A 23,432-nucleotide genomic window follows, 5' to 3' on the forward strand; every position below is an offset into this window, starting at 1 on the left:
GAATCCCCGTGCACTGGCCACTCAGACATGGCCTCCAGATTGGAGGGCCCTCAGGCCACCAGGGGCTTCTCAGCGCCTTTGAGATATGAACAGCAGCAGTGCCTCCGGCAACCATGACCATACTCGAGGTGGCCCTTAGCTGAGGTTCTAAGTACAGGGCTTGGTCTCAAGTGTTTGAGATGTGCACAGCAGGATGGAATGCAGGAGGCCTCCCTCCACCAGCACTCACTGTGTGGGAATAAGGATTGGGTAGCGTGTTGAGCCCAGATGTGGTTGCCAGAAAGGGTGCTGACTTGTACCTCTTCCTTCAAGGGAGGCACAGTGATCGGAAGTGCCCGGTGCAAGGACTTCCGGGAACGAGAGGGAAGGCTCCGAGCTGCCTATAACCTGGTGAAGCGTGGGATCACCAATCTGTGTGTGATAGGCGGTGACGGCAGCCTCACTGGGGCGGACACCTTCCGTTCTGAGTGGAGTGACCTGCTGAGTGACCTCCAGAAGGCAGGTAAGAGAGACATGGTTAAGAGTCAGGACCATGTGATTGTGTGTACATGCGTGTCAGTGCACACACCCTCCTGCCCTCTCATGCCCTGCCGTCCCTGCTCACAACACCCATGGCCCTGCACTGCTGTCCCTGCTCACGACACCTGTGGCCCTGCCCTGCTGTCCCTGCTCATGACACCTGTGGCCCTGCCCTGCTGTCCCTACTTGCGACACCCGTAGCCCTGCCCTACCATCCCTGCTCGCGACACCCGTGGTCCTGCTCACCCCTCGTAGCATCGACTGCAGGCATGCTTCTCATTATTAGGTAAGATTACAGCTGAGGAGGCCACCAAATCCAGCTATCTGAACATCGTGGGACTGGTAGGCTCCATTGACAATGACTTCTGTGGAACGGACATGACCATTGGCACAGACTCTGCATTGCACCGTATCATTGAGATTGTGGACGCCATCACCACCACTGCCCAGAGGTGGGCACTAACAAGGGGCACGCCATAGAGCTGGGGCTCCTTGAGTGAAGTATGTGGGCCAAGGTAACTGGCAGCCAGTTTTCTGGGGCTGGCCTGTGGTGCCTAGCTAGAAGGGGTCACTAGGGCACAGAAATGGCCCTGGTTCCTAAGTGTTGTGAGCGTTTGCTCTGACTGGCCTGCTATCCAGCCTGTGGCTCCTGGACGGCTGCAGCAGGGTCTCCTAGAAGAGTCCCTGGATAATCTACAACTCAGCCTGTATGTCTTGCAGTGTTTGGCAGGGTGACCTGGGTGTGTGAGTAAGTCCGTCTCTCTCTTATAGCCACCAGCGGACATTTGTGTTGGAGGTGATGGGCCGCCACTGTGGGTAAGGTCTTGCCTAGTCCTGGCAGCGGGTCCTGCCCTTCTCCATCTGCTTACCATGGGGTCCCATCGCTGCTGCCCCACTGTGCTCACACTCTCTGCTGGGTTTGGTTCTGTCACAGAGGGATGTCAGGAGCCCGGTGCTCTGACCTTGCCCTGAGCACAAAGCAGAGGCTCCACAGGCCTGGTTCGGCTGTACAGATGTGGGGGACCTGCATGTGCAGTGAGTGTGAGTGTGGTGGCCCGTCTGTTGTCCCAGGTACCTGGCCCTGGTCACCTCTCTGTCCTGTGGCGCCGACTGGGTCTTCATTCCTGAGTGCCCTCCAGAGGATGACTGGGAGGATCACCTTTGTCGGCGGCTGAGCGAGGTACGGGCACAGCTGCCCCTTTCACACCCCATCTCTGCGCCCTGTGCACAGGTCTTCTCATCACCACCTCTCCTTTGTTCCTGACCAGACTCGAAACCGGGGCTCTCGCCTCAACATCATCATTGTGGCTGAGGGTGCCATCGACCGGCACGGGAAGCCCATCACCTCAGAAGGCGTGAAGGATGTTAGTGTGAAGGGAGCAGTATGGCACTGGCACCAAGGCTCTGTTCCTGGTGGTTTTCTGGGTCCCCTGCCCCTGCCCTCCCTGTGGTTCTCTCTGTTCTCTGCCAACTCTGGTGGTTCTGTCTTTCCCCGAGCCACTGCTCCTCATCCCCGCTGGACTATTGTGGGAAGGAGACTCAGTGTACAGTTGGCTTGGTTCCTACCTGCCTTCTCCCTTGACTTCAGCGAACCTGTCTGTGTGTGTCCTTGATTCTGCAGCTGGTGGTAAAACGTCTGGGCTACGACACACGGGTCACTGTCCTGGGACACGTGCAGCGAGGCGGAACACCATCGGCCTTTGATCGCATCCTGGTGGGTCCCCCATGTCTTCCCCAGAGAGGGTTTGCAGGGCCCACGCTGCCCTGCTGTGACCTGGACACTTCTCATACTCCAAAAGGTTCACCCTTGTCCCAGAAATGAGGGCAGGTGCCAACTCCCCAAATGATGTCCAGGGGCCTGGCACTTTCAGGATCAGTGAAATTGCCCAACTTTTCTGCTCTTAGTTCTGTCTTTTATGGGAAGGAGTAAGTAGGGGGAATCTAATTTCTTGGGTCCCTGAGCATGAGAGCATATAGTGGCTTCTGGTTTGAGGTGTAGCCAGTGGGGAGGAGCCCACTCCGTGCTTGGTTGTGGCCCCTTGAACTCAGCAGGCATGATGTGTCCTACAGGGCAGCAGGATGGGTGTGGAAGCAGTGATGGCACTGTTGGAAGGGACGCCGGATACCCCTGCCTGTGTGGTCAGCCTGTCTGGTAACCAGGCTGTGCGCCTGCCGCTCATGGAGTGTGTCCAGGTGGTAAGTCCTGGGTGCTGATACAGGAGCAGAGGGGATACAGGGTCTCTGCCCTCACCCTCTTCTGTGGGATGTAGGGGTGGGGACGTGGGGTCTTTGCCCTTGTTCCCCCTACCTGTAAAATGCTCCCAAGCAAGACACAGGTCTTCCCCCTCTCACTGCAGACCCTCGACCCCCCATACTCCCTATGGGGGACACATAATCCATCCTGAGTAGACCTAGAGCCTGTTTCCTGAACCAGCATCGGTTACTGGTTCTCTCCCCGGATTGTAGCCAGGGAGTTGGGAATGTTCTGTGTTCAGAACACAGTTGTGTGGCTGCACACCAGCTGCACCCCCACTATACCCTCTATACCCCCTATATCCCAGTGGAGGCCACTTTGAAGGCAGGCCTGGGTATGGAGCTGGGGAGACACATTTGCCACCACTGCGTCAGTTCTGTAACTAAAGTGTCCTTTTTGCCCTTTTCTTTTGCTACTCATTATTCAGGGAATCTAGGGAAAGGAAGGTAACTTCTGTGACAGTGTTGAGGACCTGGGAAAGGTAGAGTACAGGACCCCGAGAGGGGCAGGGGTGTGTGGGCCTGCGTTGAACCTGCCTCATCTTGCTCCTCCTCAGACCAAAGATGTGACCAAGGCCATGGACGAGAAGAAATTTGACGAAGCCATGAAGCTGAGAGGCCGGTGAGGAAATGGCTGGACCATCTCCAGAAACCAAATGCCAAAAGGAGCCAAAAGCAGCCAGCCTAGGCCAGAGAGGCACTCTGGTTTCCTCCTTGGCTGCACAGCTTTTACCTAGGGTGGTGGGTGGGGATGAGCAGGAGGCTGTGTGCCACTCAAGGGTGCTCCCCCACGGAGCAGCCTGTCACTGTTGTTCCTCTAGAGGCTCTGAGAGACACTGAGGCCACTCTGCAGTCGCTATCCTGTCCTGTTCCTTGGTTAGATCAGAAGAGCCCTGCCTGCTGGCCATGGGAAATGAGTCCCAAACCACCCTCCCTTCTGTTTTCCACAGGAGCTTCATGAACAACTGGGAGGTTTATAAGCTTCTGGCTCATGTCAGGCCTCCTGTCTCCAAGGTACCACACCATGGCCACGGCCTCCCCTGTACCCAGACCGTGTGACCTGCATCTTGCTGGGTCTCAGTCCCCATGCTGTTGGTGTGTCCTGGGTGTCCCCAACCTGAGACCCCTGCTCAGTTTGGAGCAGGTGAGATTGTAAAGAATGGGCATCTGGCTTAATCCTTGAGGAATGGTCTCCCCTTCCCCTGGAGCAGAGGCCCTGAGTGGCCAGGCCACTCTAACACAGGTGCTCCAGGACCTGGGCTTGAGGAAATGTGGTTCTGGAGGGTCTCTGCCAGTCTCTGTAGGATGAAGAATCTGGTAGGGGCCGACAGCCTGCTGTGCTCAGCCCTGCTGCCCACTGCCCTGCCTGGCTTTAGTCCTATGCTTTCTCCTGTGCAGAGTGGTTCGCATACAGTGGCCGTGATGAATGTGGGAGCCCCAGCAGCAGGAATGAATGCAGCTGTTCGCTCCACTGTGAGGATTGGCCTGATCCAGGGCAACCGGGTGCTGGTGGTGCACGATGGCTTCGAGGGCCTGGCCAAGGGCCAGGTATGGCTCAGGGGAAGGGCATATACACACCAAGCAGGTGTTGCCTTGTCCCTGCCCTGTCAGGGTCCAAGCTGAGGGAAGCTGTGCAGATCCTCCTGGCCCACAGCTTGCGCCATGCCTGCATCCATAGGAGTCTAAGTGAGCCATGAGAGCTGAGCTCCCTGCTTGGGACAGGCCTGTGCTTTGCATTGCTGTCCCAGCAAGGAGCTCAGGTCGCAGGGAGGGGCCACATAGGCCCCTGGTGCTGTGGCCACCACTCAGCATGTGGCCTTTTCCTGCAGATTGAGGAAGCGGGCTGGAGCTACGTTGGGGGCTGGACTGGCCAAGGCGGTTCCAAACTGGGCACTAAAAGGTGAGCAGCCTTGGACCCTTCAGGGGACATCAGTGATGCAGGCTGCTTGACCACTAATGATATGTGTAGGCGGTTCTGCTCACTTAGTGCTTGGTTGGGTCTGTGGGGACAGGGTGAGTGGGGAAAGGAGTTCCAGCAGCAGTTCTTGTCATCTTCTTCCCTGTCCCAACATCTCGCTGTGTTCCCCAAATCCTCTGTCATTCCTACCCTGACTCCCATCCAACTAGGACTCTGCCCAGAAAGAGCTTCGAACAGATCAGTGCCAACATAACCAAGTTTAATATCCAGGGCCTGATCATCATTGGGGGCTTTGAGGTGAGTGCCCTCTTCCCATCATGACTGGGGCTTCAGAGTGAGCACCCCCATTCCCATCACCACGGATTTGGGGTAAGTGTTCCATCCCTACCTCATGCTGCCCACCACTACCCATTAGGCATACACTGGAGGCCTGGAGCTGATGGAGGGCAGAAAGCAGTTTGATGAGCTCTGTATCCCTTTCGTGGTCATCCCTGCCACAGTGTCCAACAATGTTCCTGGCTCGGACTTCAGCATTGGTGCTGATACCGCACTCAACACCATCTGTACGGTGAGTCTGCCACTCCTGCTCTTCCAGTGGGGACATGTGCATCCAAATGAGGTCCTAGGAAGGGACCGGCTGTGTGCCCTGGTCCCAATGAGTGTCCATGTTTGAACAAAGGCCTTCCCTTATCTGCAAGAGCACAGGCACCCATGTGTCAGGCACTTCCTCCTGCATAGCATTGCACAACAGTTCTGTATGTGGTTGGCAGAGGGCCTGCTGTCTCACATGCCAGCACAGCAGGGGTCCATAGGGGCCTGATGGTTGCAGGGTTGGGTCCACAGAGAAGTGACGCAGGCTCCCTGGTCTCTGCAGACGTGTGACCGTATCAAACAGTCGGCTGCAGGCACCAAGCGCCGTGTGTTCATCATTGAGACCATGGGTGGCTACTGTGGCTACCTGGCTACCATGGCAGGGCTGGCAGCTGGTGCCGATGCTGCCTACATCTTTGAAGAGCCTTTCACCATCCGGGACCTGCAGGTAGACCTACAGCGCACCCTGTCCCTCCCAGCCACCTGTAGCAGCCTGTGGTGGTCTGTCCTAGCAGGGCCTCTCCATGGCACCTCCCATAGCCATGCTGCTCTGTTGAGCCACAGCAGAGCTGTCCTGCACACTGAAGCTGAGGCTGAGGTACTTAGTCAGCAGGTGCCCTTCTGCCAAATCTACGCGTGGCCTGCCCCTTCACCTGATTCATGGAGGACTGCGGAGTCCTTACCCACAGAGCCCATAGTGTGGGTCAGCAGCTGAGGGGTCTCCTAGTGTAAGATGCTGGACAGCCCCGCTGCTACATCCCTTCCCCCAACTCCAAGCTCCTCCAGCCTGCTGCCTGCCAGCTGTGCAGTGCCAGTGATGGAGCTGCCCAGGGTCTGTCTGAAGAATCTGGAAGGGGCAGAGCTCAGGATGAGGCTGCCAGAACCCCGGGCCACCCGCCTACATTCCCAGCTCCCACCAGGCCCGGCTAACATCTGTTTCCAGGCGAACGTTGACCATCTTGTGCAGAAGATGAAGACAACTGTGAAGAGAGGCTTGGTACTCAGGTGCTGGTTCCTGGGAATAAGGGAGGTGGACCTTGCCCCTAACCCACAGACTGGTTTGGGGGGGTAGGACTCCTGGTTGTGGCTTCCTGAGGAGTATATATGGAGCCCCGGGGAGTGGGAGTGGGATGTCAGGTCCGGCCCTTCCTGGCAGAAACGAGAAGTGCAATGAGAACTACACCACGGACTTCATCTTCAACCTGTACTCGGAGGAGGGGAAGGGCATCTTCGACAGCAGAAAGAACGTGCTGGGTCATATGCAGCAGGTGGGGAGGCTGTGCTGTGCAGTCATGGAGAGGGCCCTGCCCAGGCTGGGGCACTCAAATCAAGCAGCCCTGCAGAGGGCCTGGCCTGTGCTGGGGTGCCATGCCATTAGGCAGGGCTTCTCTAATGTGATTGTGGTCTGTTACAGACTGTACCCCGACCCAAGCAGCCCTACAGAGGGCCTGGCCTGTGCTGGGGTGCCATGCCATTAGGCAGGGCTTCCCTAATGTGATTGTGGTCTGTTACAGACTGTACCCCGACCCAAGCAGCCCTACAGAGGGCCTGGCCTGTGCTGGGGTGCCATGCCATTAGGCAGGGCTTCCCTAATGTGATTGTGGTCTGTTACAGACTGTACCCCGACCCAGGCAGCTGTAGCCCCTCACCCCAAAATAGCAGAAATGCCACTAAGGGGCTCCCTGGCCTTTGGCCAAGGTGAAGTATAACGATGACCCTGTACTTGACTGAGTTATCTCCACAGAAGACAGGGTGCTTTGGAGAGAAGCTGTCTGGGTGGTATAGAAGCTTCTCCCTGGTCCAAGCTCATGTGTGAGGAGTCTGCAATTTCCCGGCGACAAGAAAACCTATCCCAACCCCCACCCCTTTCCCATCAGGTCCCACTTGGGGCTAGGGGGGTAGGAGGGCCATTAGCCCAAGGGCAGGGGCTATTCCTGAGCTCAGGCCATCTGTAACATTTCCTGTCCTCCTGAGGGACAATTGGGCAGCCCAGTGGCATTGACTGAACTGAGGGAGTGGGTGTGACAGCCAGCAGCCCTGCCCCTTCCATTCCTGCTGGTTCTCACGTGTGTTCACATGTCCCCCTCCACGCTCCTTGGAGTTCTTCCCCTGCCACTTATGTGATCTCTGTCCAGGGAGGGAGCCCAACTCCCTTCGACAGGAACTTTGCTACTAAGATGGGTGCCAAGGCTATGAACTGGATGTCTGGGAAGATTAAAGAGAGTTACCGCAACGGTAGGTGGCATGGGGTGGATGCCCCCTCAAGGGGGGCTTGGTCCTGTGGTGCCCAGCTGACAGCCACCCTTGCTGTAGGACGCATTTTTGCCAACACTCCAGACTCAGGCTGTGTCCTGGGCATGCGGAAGAGGGCTCTGGTCTTCCAGCCTGTGACAGAACTGAAGGACCAGACGGACTTTGAGTGAGTTCACTGCCATGCTCTGCAGCTCTGCTGTCCTCCCTGACCATGCCCTGCAGCTCTGCTGTCCTCCCTGACCACGCTCTGCAGCTCTGCTGTCCTTCCTGACCATGCTCTGCAACTCTGCTGTCCTCCCTGACCATGCTCTGCTGCTCTACTGTCCTCCCTGACCATGCTCTGCTGCTCTGCTGTCCTCCCTGACCACACTCTGCTGCTCTGCTATCCTCCCTGACCATGCTCTGTAGCTCTGCTGTCCTCCCCAGCCTTCCTCTGTAGCTCTGCTGTCCTCCTTGACCATGCTCTGTAGCTCTGTTGTCCTCTGCTATCCTCCCCGGCCACTGCCAACCACACTCTTCTTTTAAGAGGAACACTGTCGCCTGGCCAACTCTGGATGCAAATGCCCAGGCCCCCTGCCCTGGGCCTCTGGCAGAAGCTGACCAGGTGGTGAGCAGTGCCCTTACCAGCTCCCTTGCTCTTCTCCAGGCACCGTATCCCCAAGGAGCAGTGGTGGCTGAAGCTGAGGCCAATCCTCAAAATCCTAGCCAAGTACGAAATAGACCTGGACACCTCAGAGCATGCTCACCTGGAGCACATCTCCCGGAAGCGGTCTGGGGAAGCTGCCGTCTAACCTGGAGCCACGGACAGGGCCGTCTGATAGCACTGGAGCTCTAGTTGCACGCCGTCCTGCCTCATAGCTCTTTAGTCACTAGGAACCCTTTCCCCTGTACGGGAGACTGCTCAGTGCTACCGGGAACAGGGAACAGGGTGGAAGCTCCAGGCGGCCCCAGCCTCGGCTGTCACCAAGGCAAACTCCTGTAGTGCTCCTGCTGGACCCTGTGGTGAAACCTGCCCCCCCCCCCCTTAACATAAGCTTTATTTATTTTTTTGTGATAATCAAGTATTTTGGCTCCTCTACCACCTATGGTGCAGTGACACAAACTACATAAATAAACGCCAGCTGGTCGCTGTGCCCCAGCTTGCCTGCTGTCTTCTCTCAACCTCTGTACCAGCCCAGCCCATGGGTCCAGCCTGTGGTCTTCAGTGCACATGACTCTGCCTCCTAGCAGTCTCTTCTAGCCCACGTGTCCCATAGCACAGCACATCAAGCTGCCTCTGTGGCCCAGACCCTCACCATCAGCAGTATCCATGTCCCTCCCAGCCTAGTTTGAGAAGGGTGGGAAAACAGGTGTGTCCCATGCATCCCTTCTGACTGGGAAGGTGGCTCCTGCCATGAAAACCAGCATCCAGATGAGAAATTAAAGCCAAATGTCCCTTGCCTGTTTCTGTGGGGAAGAGAAATGAACAGCAGACGTCAAGGGCTGTTTTAGGCCTGTTACATCACTGAATCCCACAAGTAGCTTGGTGGTGAGAGGGGAGGCAGCTCCTCTCACAAGAGGACCTTGGGGATTGAGAACTCAGTAGGGTCTGCCAGCTATGCAGTCTTTCAAAAAACTGGATCTCAGACTTAGTTCTGATTTCAAATCTGTAGCAGTTTGTTTTTCTCAAATTCAAATGCCATGAGGCTATCACACTGAGTGAAAGAACTCAGGCACAGTGCACCAGTGTGTCCAGCGCTAACTGCTGTGAAAGGACAGGCTCTCTTTACAGTCTTTAATTCTAGAGTCACTTGACAGGGAGGGATGGGCTGTGTCACAGTGGCAAGCTACTCAGAAGAGCAGCAGCAAGCTTAGGACTGAAATGTGGCCTAGGAGAAAGCTGCTCAGAGGAAACCCTAGGCAATGTGTACTGTTCTTTCACAGCCATAAATGAGTGGGGCCCCCACATGTGGTGCACAGATGAATAGCCACTTGTGACTCTGGCCTCCTACTTGGGAGTGCTGGTTCGAGCCCTGACTGCTCCACTTTCAGTCTACCTTCCTGCTAATCCACCTACAAAGGCTGAAGATGATGACCCAGGGACTTCATTTGCTGTTGTGACCTGGGTGGAATTCTGGCTTTGATCTGGCCTGGCCCTGGCTGTTGCAGGCATTTGGGGAATGAACCAGCAGATAAAGATCTCTGCCAAACTGCCTTTTAAATAAACCTTTAAAGAGGAAATCTATTTAAATTCTAAGTAAAGATGAGGTCAATGACTAGCCATCAACAACACAAGTAATCATGAATAAGTGAGAAAACAGGCAACATCTTTCCCCATGTGGACAAAGTGTTTTCCTCTTCCCACTCTTTTTAAGTATCAGAAGCAAGTCAGGAGCTCCTAAGTCCCTAGTTGCTCTCATCCAAGCTGGATGTAACAGCTACCACCAAAGCAGTGGCTATCATTCCTGGTGTCATTGAAGCAGCTGCCACTGTGGCTAGGGGCAAAGCTGGACCAGACAGAGAAGGCCAGGGCCTGAGGGACGAAGGGAGTGCAGAAACATAACAACTATAGAAATTACCAAATGTGCCTTTTGAACTATTTATTTCTTCTCGTTGTAAAGGGACAAAAACATCAATGGCAAAGGACAAATGCAGACCACACTATTCCCAAGTTAGGTGTCAGCAGATCCCACTCAACTGCCTTAAAAAGTTTCTTCAAATTTGCACACAGGTCATCTAAGATCAGTGAGGATTTGATACCCTAGGAACATAGAAAAGAACAGTGTCATTGGCCACATAGTTACTGAAACACACTGGGGTAAGCAGCCACCATGAGGCTTCTGTATGCTCTTCCTCACTCTTTACCTGCACCCTCACCCGTTGTGATTACCACAAAGCAGAATCCCAGACAAGGCAACAAACACCAACTGAGAGAGCAAGCTTTCCACAGGGAATGCAGATGGCCATGGGAGACAGAGCCAGGCCACACCTTTCCTCTGTACCACAAGCACATGGCATACAGCTGGGAAGGCCATGGTTCCAGAGGCACTGGGAGCATTAGAAGCAAAATTTCCAGGGTTTAAAGGTTCTAAGCTCCCACACAGCCTCTGTTTTGTGGGAAGCAGCAAGGTACGTTTTCTGAAGTAGAACTGCCAAACTACCCCAAGCCCTAGGCATTCCCACAGCACTGAGGCAGAGTGTGCCAGGGCTGCTGATAAGGGCAAGGAGACCGTCCCTCCTGAGTGCCCCTGCATGTCTTCATCCTGGAGCTTAACTGTGCATTCCAGAAACGTCTTCCCATATCAATGGAAAGCTCCCTACAAGATTCTGGCTTGTTACCTCATACCCCCAAAAGAACTCACACCTCTTGATACTCTCTCTGCTCCTAGAGACTCAGGGGTAAGCACTGCTGACTCTCCAGAATGGAAGGAAGGGCCCTATTCTTTGGCGGGGTGTACTGTAAGAAGCCACGTAAGCAATGAACAGAAAACAGAAGTGAGAATTGCTTTGTTTGGTTGCTTGCTTTGGGTGGAAGGAGGTGGCATGGCGTTGCTGCTGTGGTGTCTTGCCTTGAAACCTATAAAACACACAACAGGAGCTGGGCTGCTCTGTGCTGCCCACAGGCGGTGCCAGCTACTGCAGCAGCAGCAGGTACTCCTTCAGGGATGCCGGCAGTGGGAGGCCCTTCACTGCTTCGGGCAGGTACTGCAGACCTAGGCTGCGGCGCACAGCATACCGAGACAGTGTCTTTAGGGTTCCGGGGGCTGAGCACAGCACGGTCAGCTTCTCACACAGCTGCTGGTCTCGGGCCACTTCTCGTGGCATGGTGCCGTTCTTGCGCAGTTCAAAGTGCCCCACTGCCCTGTGCAGCAGCTCGAAGCAAGCATCCTCTTTCTCAGTGCCAAGCCCCCTGACCAGCAGAGCCACAAGGCGCGAGATGGGAGTCTGGCCTTTGAGGTTGATGACCCTGACCTCCGCGCCATAGTCGAGAAGGATGCTCACACTCTCCAGATTGCCCTTCATGGCAGCCCAGCTGAGTGGCGTATCATTGTTGTAGTCCAAGGCATTCACTGTGGCCCCGCTCTCCAGGAGAGCACGTACGCACTCGGCGCTGTTCTTAAAGGCAGCCCAGTGCAGCGGGGTGTCCCTGTTGCCATCCAGCGCATTGGGGTCTGCACCATACTCCAAGAGCACCTCCACGCAGGCCTCGTCCTTCTCGGCCGCATAGTGCAGGGCTGTGCGGTGGTAGCCGTCCAGCGCGTTCACCTGTGAGAGGGAGTAGCAAGGTCACCAGGACAGCGGCTGCTAGTAGAGCCCCCTGCAAGTACTACCCATGGTCGTACTCTCAGCATGCAAGGTGGCCACAAGCAGTGGAAGTGCAACAGGACAAGAACCATTTAGTCCGCCAGTCCAGTGCACCTCCCACTAGCCACAAGGAAGGCTGTAGTTGTCCTGCAGCTCATGTCAGCCATAACAAAAACTACCACAGCCAAAGCCCTGCCCACATGCACAGCTTCAGGGCTCACAGAAAACACACCATGACAAAGCCACATGTGATTTCAAAGGTTCTGCACCAATATGGAGTTAATTTCATGACCTCTGGCAAGCTGCCTCATTTAGAATCACTGAGTGGGTTCAAACAGCAGCCATAGCCCATCTTTAGGTAGGGTGTCCCAAGCAAGCTGACAGGAATGCAGTGTCAGAATGATCTGGATGACACACAAGCATGAACAAGCCTCAAAATGCCAGCCAGGACCATGGAGCTAGCAGCTTAAATCCAGGAGAAAGAGGCAAAGGGAGGAAGCAGGCCCCATATGCTGAGGCCAGGAGGCCACCAGGGTTGGATGGAGAGTACCCAGATAGAAACACTGCCCCTATACCCAACACCCTGAAGACGCAGCAAGTCCCAGAGAGTAGACAGACGCTGCCAGGTTGACATCAAGACACAGCTGCTAGACAGATGACACAGAATTCCACGTAAGGGACTTGAGCATCAGGGATCTAGAACCTTCGAGCTCAATAGTCCAGATAATGAGGGACAACCCCAATTACCACCCGTTTGTTTTAATACTAGCACTGCCAACATCAGTGGAAGTGACAGGGTGACAATGAGGGAAGACACACGAAGGTGGGGTCACAGTGAGGTGCTGGTGTGCGGGTGAGGACACATAAAGGTAGGGTCACAGTGAGGTGCTGGTATGCGGGTAAGGGGAGACACGTGAAGGTAGGGTCACAACAGAGCACTGGTGTGTGGGTCCAAAGTTACCTCGGCCCCTTTTTCCAGGAGCAGTTCGGCACAGTCGGCATCCGACACCATACAGGCACAGTGAAGGGGCCTCAGGGTGCCATGGCTGCAGTTCACGTCAGCACCCTGTGGGACAGCACACTGGGTCAGTGGGCTTTGCTCTGCCTGTCCAAAACTGAACTCTGCTGGTAATGTGAACCTACTCCTGGTTCCTGCTTTCCATTTGTGCTCAGGGAAGAAATGACACCATGGTCATGTCCCAGCAGTCTGCCCAAGGCCCTGAGTGACTCTCAGTGGCAAAGCTGGAGTCAGAACATGGCAGCATCTCTACTGCTGAGTTTTCGGAGGCCACCTGATCCGGGTGCAGCCATCCACAGCTGTATTGTACCACTTGACTGTGAAGCAGCTATACTTAGTCTGGGCTATCCATGAGGACCCTAAAACATGCAAGTTACCATTGCTGTGCATCTTCTAGGGCCTAGAAAGGTTTCCTGCAACTTCCCATCAACAGGAGTAATATGCAGAACGGGGTACTCAAGCTCTCAGGACACCAGCCACCCACCACTTAGTGAGCACCCAGGGAAAGCCAGCAGTTAAGGTGATTTCCTCTGTAACCTCCAGGCATCTCCAGGATTAATGCCACAGAACCAGGAGCAGCAATCACTCCTATGGAGGGTGGGATGTCCTTGCTTGGGCAGGAAGGACAGCGCACCCTTTAGCAACCCCTAAGAACAGGAGTCGGAAATCTCTCAGGAATTGAAACGCGACAGGCACCCACAGGAAGTCACACTTCCCAGGGCCTATGTAGCACTCTGCCTCCTTGACAATTAAATGACCCTTTTCCCAGGATGGAATGCTCCTCATTGGGACCTGGAGGAGCTTTCCTGTAAGTACTCCCTTCCCAGGCTCAGGCGAAGCCAGGCCACTGGGAGAGACGCCCTCCCTGCCCTGCCTTTCACCTCTCTGTCCTCTCTGTCCACTCTGTCCCTGAGAGTATGTGATTTCCTCACCTTATAAATAAAGTTCAGTACAAAACAAAGGAGGTACTTGGAATGCTGCACCTACACTGGAGTGCACTGCTCCTGGTCCCTGCTGCCCACTACACACCACTGGGAATGCTAGGGGAGGTACCATTACAGGCCGTGACCTGGCCCAGCTCCAGCTGCGGAGGGAATTCAGAGATTAAAGCAGAGGACGTGGGCTCCTTCTGCACCTCTCAAATCAACCAAAATGAAGTGCAGTTTGGGGGACAGAACAAAGGAAATCTGGTGTGTGATGTCCCCCGCAGCAGGGACAAAAGCTCAAGTGTCTGCGGCCACCTCATTTGGCTAACAGCAGGCCGAAACTCTGAGTCCAGTGGTGTCACACGTGCCACAGCCAGGAAGCTCATCATGAACAGAATTCAAGAAAAACACCCTGTGCCTAGTGAGAGGAAGGGAAGGCAGACACAGGAGAAAGTGCATTCTAATGGTCAAGTCAACAAGCACCCAGAAACCCTGGAGGCTGCGTGCTCCCCAACAATATCTGCCAGAGCTGACCAGCAGCTCTCCCAGTCCCCCACTGCCCAAGGGCCGCCATGACTCACCCCTCGGATGAGGTCCTCAACGTTGTCGTGGGGGAAGGAGCGGATGGCGGCAATGGTACGGATCAGGCGCTCTGAGAGTGAGTACTTGCTCTGAATGCCCTGCATGATGTACCACATGCTGGAACTCATGGGGCTGGCCAAGGCGTGAGCATGCTCCGCGGGGCCTGCAACAGACAGCAGCGCTGTGTCGGCCTGCGGGTGTGCTCACATCCAGAGGCCTACAGGTGCCAAGGAACTGCTCTCTCAGCCCTGAGCCAGCCGGAGCTGTGGTCTGCTCTGCATCTGAGCTGTGGGGGAGGCCAGCACCTGCCCTTCTCCGACACTGGCTGCTACTGACTGGCGGCCTGGTGGTGAGGCAGGACCATCTGCCCTGCACACAGTGTCTGTCTGAGTAAGGCACCCCTGAGACCTCCGGTCTGCAGCAGAGCCGAGGGGAAAGGTTGGAGGTCCGAGCAGCAACCTGCCCAGTAGTCACCTCAAGCTCATACCAGCGAGGCCGAATTTGGGTTTGAGGAAGTGAGATTTAAAGTGAACTGTAAGGGTCCGGCGGCGTGGCCTAGCGGCTAAAGTCCTTGCCTTGAACGCACCAGGATCCCATATGGGTGCCAGTTCTAATCCCGGCAGCCCCGCTCCACTTCCCATCCAGCTCCCTGCTTGTGGCCTGCGAAAGCAGTCGAGGATGGCCCAAGGCCTTGGGACCCTGCACCCTCATGGGAGACCTGGAAGAAGTTCCTGGATCCTGGCTTCGGATCAGCATAGCACCGGCCGTTGTGCTCACTTGGGGAGTAAATCATCGGATGGAAGATCTTCCTCTCTGTCTCTCCTCCTCTCTGTATATCTGGCTTTGTAATAAAAATAAATAAATAAATAAAGTGAATTGAAGACTCCGAGCCAACAACCACAACAGGATACCCTGTGGCTGGCGAAGGGAAATAAACGCAATGCCGGGGAATGCCTTCTATATCACATTTTCTCTCCTCTGCATTCGCGACAGCGCGCCCGGCCCGCCTCGCGTGAGACCAGGGACCCCAGACTCCGGGGCCCCGGGATCGAGCCAAAGCGCTCCGGCCGCCTGCTCGAGCCGCCCCCGGGACGGAACGCGTGGCGGCCTCGAGGGTCCGCACGGCGATGCGGGGCTGGCCGCACGCCCGCCCCGCACCGAGGCCGCACTCACCAGGCCCGGGCCGAGGTGGTTCCCGACAGCCGCTTTCCAAGCGTGAACCGGAAGCACAAGTGTCACCAGCGACCCCTGTGGACCGGACGGTGCCCGACCCGGACGCGCGCCTGCGCACTGGCTGCGGCGAGCCTCCGGGTCGCTCAGCGCAAACCCCAATCCGGCGAGATTTCCCGGCGCGGCGCCAGAGGCTCTGCGCAGGCGCACTGCGAGCCTGCGCCCGGACTCCCTGCCCCGGGGCTCTGCGGCCGCGCACGCGTGCTCGGGGCCTGGCGGTGGCGACCCGCCGCTGCCCGCGTCCGCCCGCGGCCTCATCCCGCGTCGCGTCCCTCAGCGGCCTGGGCGCCCCCGGGCCCCGACCTGAGGCCGCGCGGCAGACCTGGGAGCAGAACCCTTCTGCCGCCGCCATGACGGGCTCACACGTGGCGCTCCGGCCTCCTGTTTGGAAGCAGCGCTGACCCTGGAGTGGCTGCCTCCCCGGCCGACAGGTATCCACTTGAGGAGGCTTGACGGATGCGCCTCAGTGACGTGAGCTGGAGACGTTTGACTTCAAGGGGCCATTGAAGAACTGTCCGTAATCAAAGCGTGAAAGGGGGAATTTGCCTAGTTTTCCATTTAGGAATGGGAGGGAGGCCAGGATTAATCGAACAGGTAACAAGAAGATGCTTAAGGGAGAAATGACTTTATTAATCTATAACTAAGGCCATCATCCACACTTTCAGGATGACATTACAGCCATTTGAGGGAGGGAACCAGAAGATAGAAGATGTCTCTCTTTCTTCTTTTCTCTCTGTAAATACACCTTTGAAAAAAATATATATATTTTTAGATTTATTTTATTTTTATTGGAAAGTCAGATATACAGAGAGGAGGAGAGACAGAGAGGAAGATCTTTTGTCCGACGATTCACTCCCCAAGTGAGCACAACGGCCGGTGCTATGCTGATCCGAAGCCAGGATCCAGGAACTTCTTCCAGGTCTCCCATGAGGGTACAGGGTCCCAAGGCCTTGGTGGGAGACCCGGAGGAGGCTCCTGGCTTCGGATCGGCGTGGTGTCGGCGTTGCGCTCACTTGGGGAGTGAATCATCGGATGGAGGATCTTCCTCTCTGTATCTCCTCTCTGTATATCCGCCTTTCCAAAAAAAGAAATAATAGAAATAAATCTTATAAAAAAAAAGTTTATAAAAAAAAAAACAAGCGGGGAGGGCCTTGCTCGCGGGGTGCGGGAGCGACGGGCCCCGGGGAGTGTGCAGGACGGAGGGGGGCGGTTCGCCAACATGTCCCGCGGGTCCAGCGCCGGTTTCGACCGCCACATTACCATTTTTTCCCCGGAGGGGCGGCTCTACCAAGTAGAATATGCTTTTAAGGCTATTAATCAGGGAGGCCTGACGTCAGTAGCTGTCAGAGGGAAAGACTGTGCAGTAATTGTTACACAGAAGAAAGTACCTGACAAATTGTTGGATTCCAGTACGGTGACTCACTTATGTAAGATAACCGAAAATATCGGCTGTGTGATGACAGGAATGACAGCTGACAGCAGATCCCAGGTACAGAGGGCACGCTATGAGGCAGCTAACTGGAAGTACAAGTATGGCTATGAGATTCCTGTGGACATGCTGTGTAAAAGAATTGCTGATATTTCTCAGGTCTACACACAGAATGCTGAAATGAGGCCACTTGGTTGTTGTATGATTTTAATTGGTATAGATGAAGAACAAGGCCCTCAGGTGTACAAGTGTGATCCTGCGGGTTACTATTGTGGGTTCAAAGCCACTGCTGCAGGAGTCAAACAAACTGAGTCAACCAGCTTCCTGGAGAAGAAGGTGAAAAAGAAATTTGATTGGACATTTGAACAGACAGTGGAAACTGCAATTACATGCCTGTCTACTGTCCTGTCAATTGATTTCAAACCTTCAGAAATAGAAGTTGGAGTTGTTACTGTTGAAAATCCCAAATTCAGGATTCTTACAGAAGCAGAGATTGATGCCCACCTTGTCGCTCTAGCTGAGAGAGACTAAGCATTGTCGTTAGTTTACCAAATCCATGATGCCACTTGCCTGTGTGTTTGGTAACACCAAGCCAACATTGTGGAGGCTGCTAGATATTGGTGCCCCTCCAGCCCTCCTGCCACTGAAGTGGTTTTGACTCTGTATAAATAAATAAAAACAGTGCTTTTTGGAAAAAAAAAAAAAAAAAAAAAAAAACAAGCCTAAGACAGAAGCAGAGAGTTTTAACAAAAATCCATGCAAGGAGCCCTTAAACATGCTCACCTCAAAAGAGAAAGGCAATCTACATCACATAGAATTACCATTCCTAATTGTGCTGACAGGAATTCAAAAGCCTGTGAGCTCACTCTGCTGCCAGCACTGTGAGGGAAAACACACAGAAACACCCCAGATATCCATCAACAGGGAGGCACAAGGTGGAACATTATGAAGGTATCAACATGACGAAGTGTATTCTGATGTTTCCTTTAGAATCACTACCATAATATATTATGGTACCTTCTCTTTGTGCAAAATGAAGCAGTGGAAGGACAATCAAAAATTGAGTAGTAATAGCATCTAGGGGCTGGCATTGTCCTGCAGTTGTAGTCGGTCAGGCAGCCACCTGCTTCCCATATGGACATACATTTCTGTCTTGGCAGTTTCCTGCTAATGACCTGGGAAAAACAGCAGGTGATGGTCCAAGTATTTGGACCCCTGTCACTCACATGGGGAGACCTGGATAAAGTTCCTGGCTCCTGGCTCTGGCCTGGCCCAGAGCTGACTGCTGTAGCCATTTGTGATGGAAGAGCTTTCTCTCTGTAACTCTGAAAATAAATAAATCAGTCTTTAAGCTTTTCATGTAGTTTTGGCTTTGCAATCAGGCAATCATGTATGCATAAAGTCAATTAAATTAAAAAGACGCAAAAATAGCAATCCCTAAACCTGGAAATAAATGGGATAAGTAACCCTAGGTATATATGAGCTTGGCTACAAAACCAAGAAGAAAGATTTTGTTTCAATGACACTGGAACATGGCACTGCCCTCATTTTTTTTTAAAGATTTTTATTGGAAAGGCGGATATACAGAGAGGAGAGACAGGGAGGAAGATCTTCCGTCCGATGATTCACTCCCCAAGTGAGCCCAACAGCCGCTGCTATGCCGATCCAAAGCCAGGAGCCTCTTCCGGGTCTCCCACACAGGTGCAGGTTCCCAAAGCCTTGGACCGTCCTCGACTGCTTTCCCAGGCCACAGGCAGGGAGCTGGATGGGAAGTGGGGCTGCCAGGATTAGAACCGGCGCCCATATGGGATCCCAGGTGTGCAAGGCGAGGACCTTAACCACTGCGCCATCGCGCCAGGCCCCGACACTACCCTCATTATACACTGTATGAACAAATGTCCAGAAACCTGCCACCTTCCTCACCGTGGCTGTCTTCACATAAGGGCAACCTCCTGCACACCTGAAATCACCTCTAGACTACTTCTAATGCCAAATACAATGTAAACACCCTATAGGTGGGTGTTGTGCTTTATTTAGCTTAGGGAATTTTAATAAACTCAGCACAGAAGCTAATGCTTGAATAGTTCTGATCTGTGGTTGGTTGAATTCACAAATATGGAAATAAGAGAGATGAGCGTGCAACCATTTTTGCATGTTTTACATGGAAAAACAAGTAAACAGTGTGAAAATTGCCCTAAATTCCTAATATGCCCATTCAGGAACTCATAGGAAAGAGAAACACCAGCCTCAAAGCACAGCAACCTTCATACTTGGAACCCCCTTTCTTAGGTAGCTATCAACCTTATCACCACTCACAGGGTTCTTCTGAGATCTACTCCAGCAGAACAGGCATGGAAATCAGGAGTTCTTTCCTGAAGATAAAGTATGGAGAGCATGCAGTTTTTGAACAAGTGTGACCGGGGGTTGGTGGATGGGAGGGATTGCACTGAGCTGGTGTGCTGATAATCTGGGCCTCAGCACCAGTGCAAGTTTAATGGTGGGTCTGGTGATAGGCAAGGGGACTAGAGCAGGTGGGCACTTTATCATCCTTGTTTTTCTTTTAAAGTTTTATTTATTAGAAATAACAAGTGACTGGGGTTGGGAAAGACACAGAGAGGGTCTTCCATTTGCTGGTCCATTTTCATAAATGGATTCATGGCCTGCTCAGACAAAAAGTGGATCCACAATACCATCTGGGTCCCCCAGGCGGGTAGCAAACAGCCTAAGCACTCAGACAGCTTCTGTGGCCTCAGAGGCTAAAGCTCAGGAAAGACTTGTAGCTCTTCAGGCAGACTTCTGTTACTTCAGTCACTACTCAGCAAGCACCCAGTAGGTGTCACAGCACCAGGCCCTGTGCAGCACTTTAGACACTTAGTGGGTACCCGCACACATTGCAACACACACAGTACCCTAGTAGAATCCAGCCCTCAGCAAGCACCTAGTAGGTGTCAACAGCACCGGGCCCTGTGCCCAGCACTTCATATAGGTAATCTATAGCTGCTTCTCCGGACAGGTACAGAGGCGCTGTGCTGGGCCTGTGAAACCAAACCACAGCACATGGCTTTTCAGCATCTTGTGCCTCCAATCCCTGAGGGGTCCCATGACTGCAACCCACTGGCTGTGTTAGGGTTAGGAAAGGAAATGGACTGAGGAGGCTTTGACTGCTATACAGCAGTAGTGGAGCTTCTTGCCGCAGGGGACAATACTCACACAGCCAAGAAGGAAGGGAGAGGTGTGGGAAAGCTAGGGGCCAGGCTAGAGAGCAGGTCTGGCAGCTGAGGTTCTGGCAGACAATCTTCCCTGTCCACAGAACAGTGTGAAATGTGTCCCCTTCTTTGCTTGACCAAGACCAGCCCCTTCTTTTTCACACAGAATTTCTGCCACCATCTGAGTGCAAGGCACCAGGTGGTCCCACCGCTGTCCACTCCCTCAGCTTCCACCCAGCCTCAGTTTACAAACGCCAGGTCAGCGGTACCCCTGCCTTCCGGCACTTGCATCAGAGTCTTTGATGATACCCATCCCTGGCTCTGAGCACCCATACGTGCACTCAGGGAACTCACAGCTAGGGCCCTTGGGCAGCAGGGCATAATTTGGCTCACAGGGTAAGTTTATGAGACTGTGAAGACACGAGGAAGGCAGCCTGGGTGCAGCTGAAGATGAGATTCCGCTAGGCGAAGAGCTTGGCAATAGCGGCACTCCGCCTCCCCTCCTGCCCCCTGCAAGTAACAGCAGGTCGTTGGCTGCTCAGGCTCAGAGCCCGGTCAGTGACTGTGCTCGCTTTGCTGTCTTCCAGGGGTCCTGTTGCCAACTTTCTGAAGCGGGAGAGACTCTGGGCTTGCCCGGAGCAAGGCACGAGCAATCCTCCAGTGTTCTCACCCGCACCAGGGGCGGGTGTGCTAGGGTGACAGCCCCTTGGTGGATGCAGAAACCCGAGAAAGCAAAGAAGGCATCAACAGCAGGCAGGATCTTAGGATTTCACATCTTTAGTGTATTTACTGGGGGAAACCAAATTTCCGAGTACCGCCCCGCCCGATACTATCAGCCACACCTTCGAGTATGTCTACTGAGCATTTCCGCAACCTCCTGTACCTCAATCGCTTGGCGCAGGTCTGACCCGCCTCTGGGTCTCCGGCCCGGCCGCACCGGTTCCGGGCTCGTCCGCCCGTGAGAACTCCATTTCGAACTGCAGATCCTTTCTGCTTCTCTCCCACGCCCCCGCCCTCAGACACAGAAGGTCCCAGCACAGCTCCAGAAAGGGAGTGGCCTGGGCTGCTGGAGGTACGGCGTAAAGGATCTAGTCCAAGGACTCCTGAAGTGGCCACGTGCACGATGCCGTCCTCACAACACCACATTCTCCGGAGCCACGGACTCGCAGGTGCCACACGGACTCGCAGGACACGGAGCAGGCAGCCTGACGGAGCCTGACGCCAGGCGGCGCGCCCCGGCCCGCCCACTGCGGCGCCACACCGCTCCGCTTCGCCCGCCCCACGTCCCGGTTTCCACGGAGACACGTCACCTACGTGCCGTGCGTCGCCTTGGAAACAGCAGCTGGGCGCGCGGCCGGAGCCGCGCCCCCGCCGAACTCGCGGGCGCCGCCCGTGCCTGGCTGGGGAGGGGGGTGTCCCGAGCCCCGGGCCGCGGCCTCGGCCTGGACGGCACCGGCGGGCGCGCGCTGCGCGGGGTGCGCCGACTCGGGAACAGCCCCGAGGCGAGGTGGGCAGGGCGCGCGCGGTAGGCGCCGGCCCCGGGACCCCCGCAGCCGCTGCCCCGCGCATCGGAGCTGGACGCGCCCCCGACCCCATGGAGGACGGCCCGCTGGAGCTCATGACCAAGGACAGCGGCGACGTGCCGGCGCCCCTGGAGGTGTCCAGCGTGCCGGCCGTGGGCGACGTGCTCTCGGGCGAGTACAACGGCGGCATGAAGGAGCTGATGGAGCACCTGAAGGCGCAGCTGCAGGCCCTGTTCGAGGACGTGCGGGCCATGCGGGGCGCCCTGGACGAGCAGGCCTCGCACATCCAGGTGCTCTCGGACGACGTGTGCGCGAACCAGCGAGCCATCGTGTCCATGTGCCGGATCATGACCACGGCACCACGCCAAGGCGGCCAGGGGCGTTGCGCTGGCAACCCCCGGGAACCACAGTGCCCTGCGCCGGAGGCAGTCGCCAGCGAGGACCCGGAGGACCGGGACGCCGAGGAGAAGGAGCGGCCCCGCTCCGCCGCTCCCACCGGCTGCCGGGAGCGCCCCGAGAGCTCCGGCGCAGGCAGCAAGGCTGCGCTGCCGCTGGAGCCCCGGGACCCGCCCGACGCCCTGCTGCGGCTCGGGGGTGAGGCCGGGCTGTGAGGCCCCGGGGGCGCCCCGGCCGTAGTGGGTCGGACACCGTCCTCCGACGGCTGCTCACGGGCAGGGCCGAGAGACGCCTTGGCGGCTGGGGTCTACAGGGCGCTGGCTCGTGGGAGCTCTGACAGCGGCTCTCGCTACCCGCCGCGAGACCCTGCGGGGCTGTGCAAAGGTGAGCTTCCGCGAGAGGACGGCCGGAGGACCCCTGGCTTGTGTACATAGAACCCTGCCTTTTCTATTCCGAACAAGGACTCCTCTGGGACTACAGCCGACCGTCTCCAACCATTTACATAGAAATTAAGGAGGTCCGGGGGTTTGGGTGAGTGGATGGGGGGCGGGGGGCAGATTCTGTTCTGGCAATAGGAAGGTGCCCCTGTGCTGAATCCCAGACACTGTGTGTTCTGCAGAAGTCGCCACCCCACCCCAGCTCCCCGAGTCTGCGCTGTGATTGGTAAAGTGGAAAGGGGTTCCCAGGGTGCGCCTGGAGAAGCTGGCCACGAATATGCATGAAGACACAATAATAGGTCAGCTTCTGGATTGTGCACGGGATCGCTTTTCCTCTCTCTGGGGTTAGAGAACAAAGGCTCCCACTCTCTCACAGGCAGCAGAGACCTAGGGGGACATTTGAGGCACTCTCGGAGCTGCAGCAGAACTGTCTCTCCTGGCCACACCTGCTTAGCTGCAGTTCCCTTTTCTGTCAGTGTGCCCCTGCCCGCTGCCTCTTGGTGTCGCCTCCATCGTGTCCGTGTCCACTGTGCAGTAGTGTGTGAGCCCCGAGGGGCAGGGCTGTGGTGTTAGTTGAGGAAGCTTCAGACCCTCCTGTGAGCCCCCAAGTGTCGTGGCGCTTCCTTTCCTCCCCCCAACCCGCCCAGGGCATGGAGCATGTGGCTGTCCTGAGGTCCCTGAGCTGATGTGCCTCCCTCCTCCTGAGTGATGACCGCGTGCCCTTCCCCTGTGTACCTCTCCTCGGCGCTGTCCTTGTGTTAACCTCAATAAAAAGGCGTCATCTTTCCTCCTTGCTGACTGATACTAAGGGGTGAGGGAAGGGGCTTCTGGGCGCCCTGCATGGACCAGGACTTCCTGCTTCTGTCC

The 23,432-nt window shown here is 55.5% G+C and overlaps 4 protein-coding genes across 8 annotated transcripts in view; 3 read left to right on the forward strand and 1 right to left on the reverse strand.

The window, feature by feature from the left end:
• The window catches only part of PFKM (phosphofructokinase, muscle), a 29,093-nt gene extending 20,398 nt beyond the window's left edge, over nt 1-8,695 (forward strand). For 3 of the 4 annotated variants that reach the window (XM_040978952.1, XM_040978954.1, XM_040978953.1), the window contains 19 exons: nt 313-502; nt 806-971; nt 1,291-1,335; nt 1,591-1,699; nt 1,788-1,883; nt 2,141-2,233; nt 2,590-2,715; nt 3,330-3,394; nt 3,723-3,786; nt 4,171-4,320; nt 4,602-4,672; nt 4,900-4,987; nt 5,106-5,258; nt 5,565-5,729; nt 6,225-6,286; nt 6,438-6,549; nt 7,417-7,516; nt 7,595-7,700; nt 8,181-8,695. In XM_040978952.1, coding sequence (XP_040834886.1) covers nt 313-502; nt 806-971; nt 1,291-1,335; nt 1,591-1,699; nt 1,788-1,883; nt 2,141-2,233; nt 2,590-2,715; nt 3,330-3,394; nt 3,723-3,786; nt 4,171-4,320; nt 4,602-4,672; nt 4,900-4,987; nt 5,106-5,258; nt 5,565-5,729; nt 6,225-6,286; nt 6,438-6,549; nt 7,417-7,516; nt 7,595-7,700; nt 8,181-8,325 — 2,106 coding nt within the window. In that variant the 3' untranslated portion in view covers nt 8,326-8,695. The remainder of the gene's footprint in view (nt 1-312; nt 503-805; nt 972-1,290; nt 1,336-1,590; nt 1,700-1,787; nt 1,884-2,140; nt 2,234-2,589; nt 2,716-3,329; nt 3,395-3,722; nt 3,787-4,170; nt 4,321-4,601; nt 4,673-4,899; nt 4,988-5,105; nt 5,259-5,564; nt 5,730-6,224; nt 6,287-6,437; nt 6,550-7,416; nt 7,517-7,594; nt 7,701-8,180) is intronic. The other variant, XM_040978955.1, reaches the window with a different exon arrangement.
• A 1,401-nt stretch (nt 8,696-10,096) lies between these two features.
• On the reverse strand, nt 10,097-15,554 carry ASB8 (ankyrin repeat and SOCS box containing 8). 2 transcript variants are annotated; one of them, XM_040978958.1, is made up of 4 exons: nt 15,518-15,554; nt 14,344-14,507; nt 12,780-12,884; nt 10,097-11,779 (listed from the first exon to the last, which is right to left on the reverse strand). In XM_040978958.1, the coding sequence occupies exons 2-4, from the start codon at nt 14,470-14,472 to the stop codon at nt 11,147-11,149; spliced, it is 867 nt and encodes a 288-aa protein (XP_040834892.1). In that variant the 5' UTR covers nt 14,473-14,507; nt 15,518-15,554; the 3' UTR covers nt 10,097-11,146. The 2 variants fall into 2 exon arrangements, with proteins under 2 accessions (XP_040834892.1, XP_040834893.1); XM_040978959.1 differs by lacking the exon at nt 15,518-15,554 and adding an exon at nt 15,063-15,096.
• Nucleotides 15,555-16,722: 1,168 nt separating this feature from the next.
• On the forward strand, nt 16,723-17,672 carry LOC121155602 (proteasome subunit alpha type-6-like). Its single transcript, XM_040979042.1, has one exon. The coding sequence runs from the start codon at nt 16,794-16,796 to the stop codon at nt 17,532-17,534; it is 741 nt and encodes a 246-aa protein (XP_040834976.1). The 5' UTR covers nt 16,723-16,793; the 3' UTR covers nt 17,535-17,672.
• A 4,010-nt stretch (nt 17,673-21,682) lies between these two features.
• On the forward strand, nt 21,683-22,910 carry CCDC184 (coiled-coil domain containing 184). Its single transcript, XM_040978978.1, has one exon. It carries the CDS (start codon nt 21,804-21,806, stop codon nt 22,341-22,343), a length of 540 nt encoding a protein of 179 aa, XP_040834912.1. The 5' UTR covers nt 21,683-21,803; the 3' UTR covers nt 22,344-22,910.
• The last annotated feature ends 522 nt before the right edge of the window (nt 22,911-23,432 follow it).

Source organism: Ochotona curzoniae, unplaced genomic scaffold (assembly GCF_017591425.1).
Source record: "Ochotona curzoniae isolate NIBS_2020 unplaced genomic scaffold, NIBS_Ocur_1.0 contig_2927, whole genome shotgun sequence".
NCBI classification, from domain to species: domain Eukaryota; kingdom Metazoa; phylum Chordata; class Mammalia; order Lagomorpha; family Ochotonidae; genus Ochotona; species Ochotona curzoniae.

Excerpts from the sequence above, each read along its gene's own strand:
- ASB8 (XM_040978958.1), bottom strand. The coding sequence starts at position 14,472 with ATGAGTTCCAGCATGTGGTACATCATGCAGGGCATTCAGAGCAAGTAC. Across the intron at positions 12,885-14,343 it reads TTGAGGACCTCATCCGAGGG|GGTGCTGACGTGAACTGCAG; the intron begins GTGAGTCATGGC and ends GCTGTCCCACAG. Across the intron at positions 11,780-12,779 it reads TCCTGGAAAAAGGGGCCGAG|GTGAACGCGCTGGACGGCTA; the intron begins GTAACTTTGGAC and ends TCCCTCTCACAG.
- LOC121155602 (XM_040979042.1), top strand. The coding sequence starts at position 16,794 with ATGTCCCGCGGGTCCAGCGCCGGTTTCGACCGCCACATTACCATTTTT.
- CCDC184 (XM_040978978.1), top strand. The coding sequence starts at position 21,804 with ATGGAGGACGGCCCGCTGGAGCTCATGACCAAGGACAGCGGCGACGTG.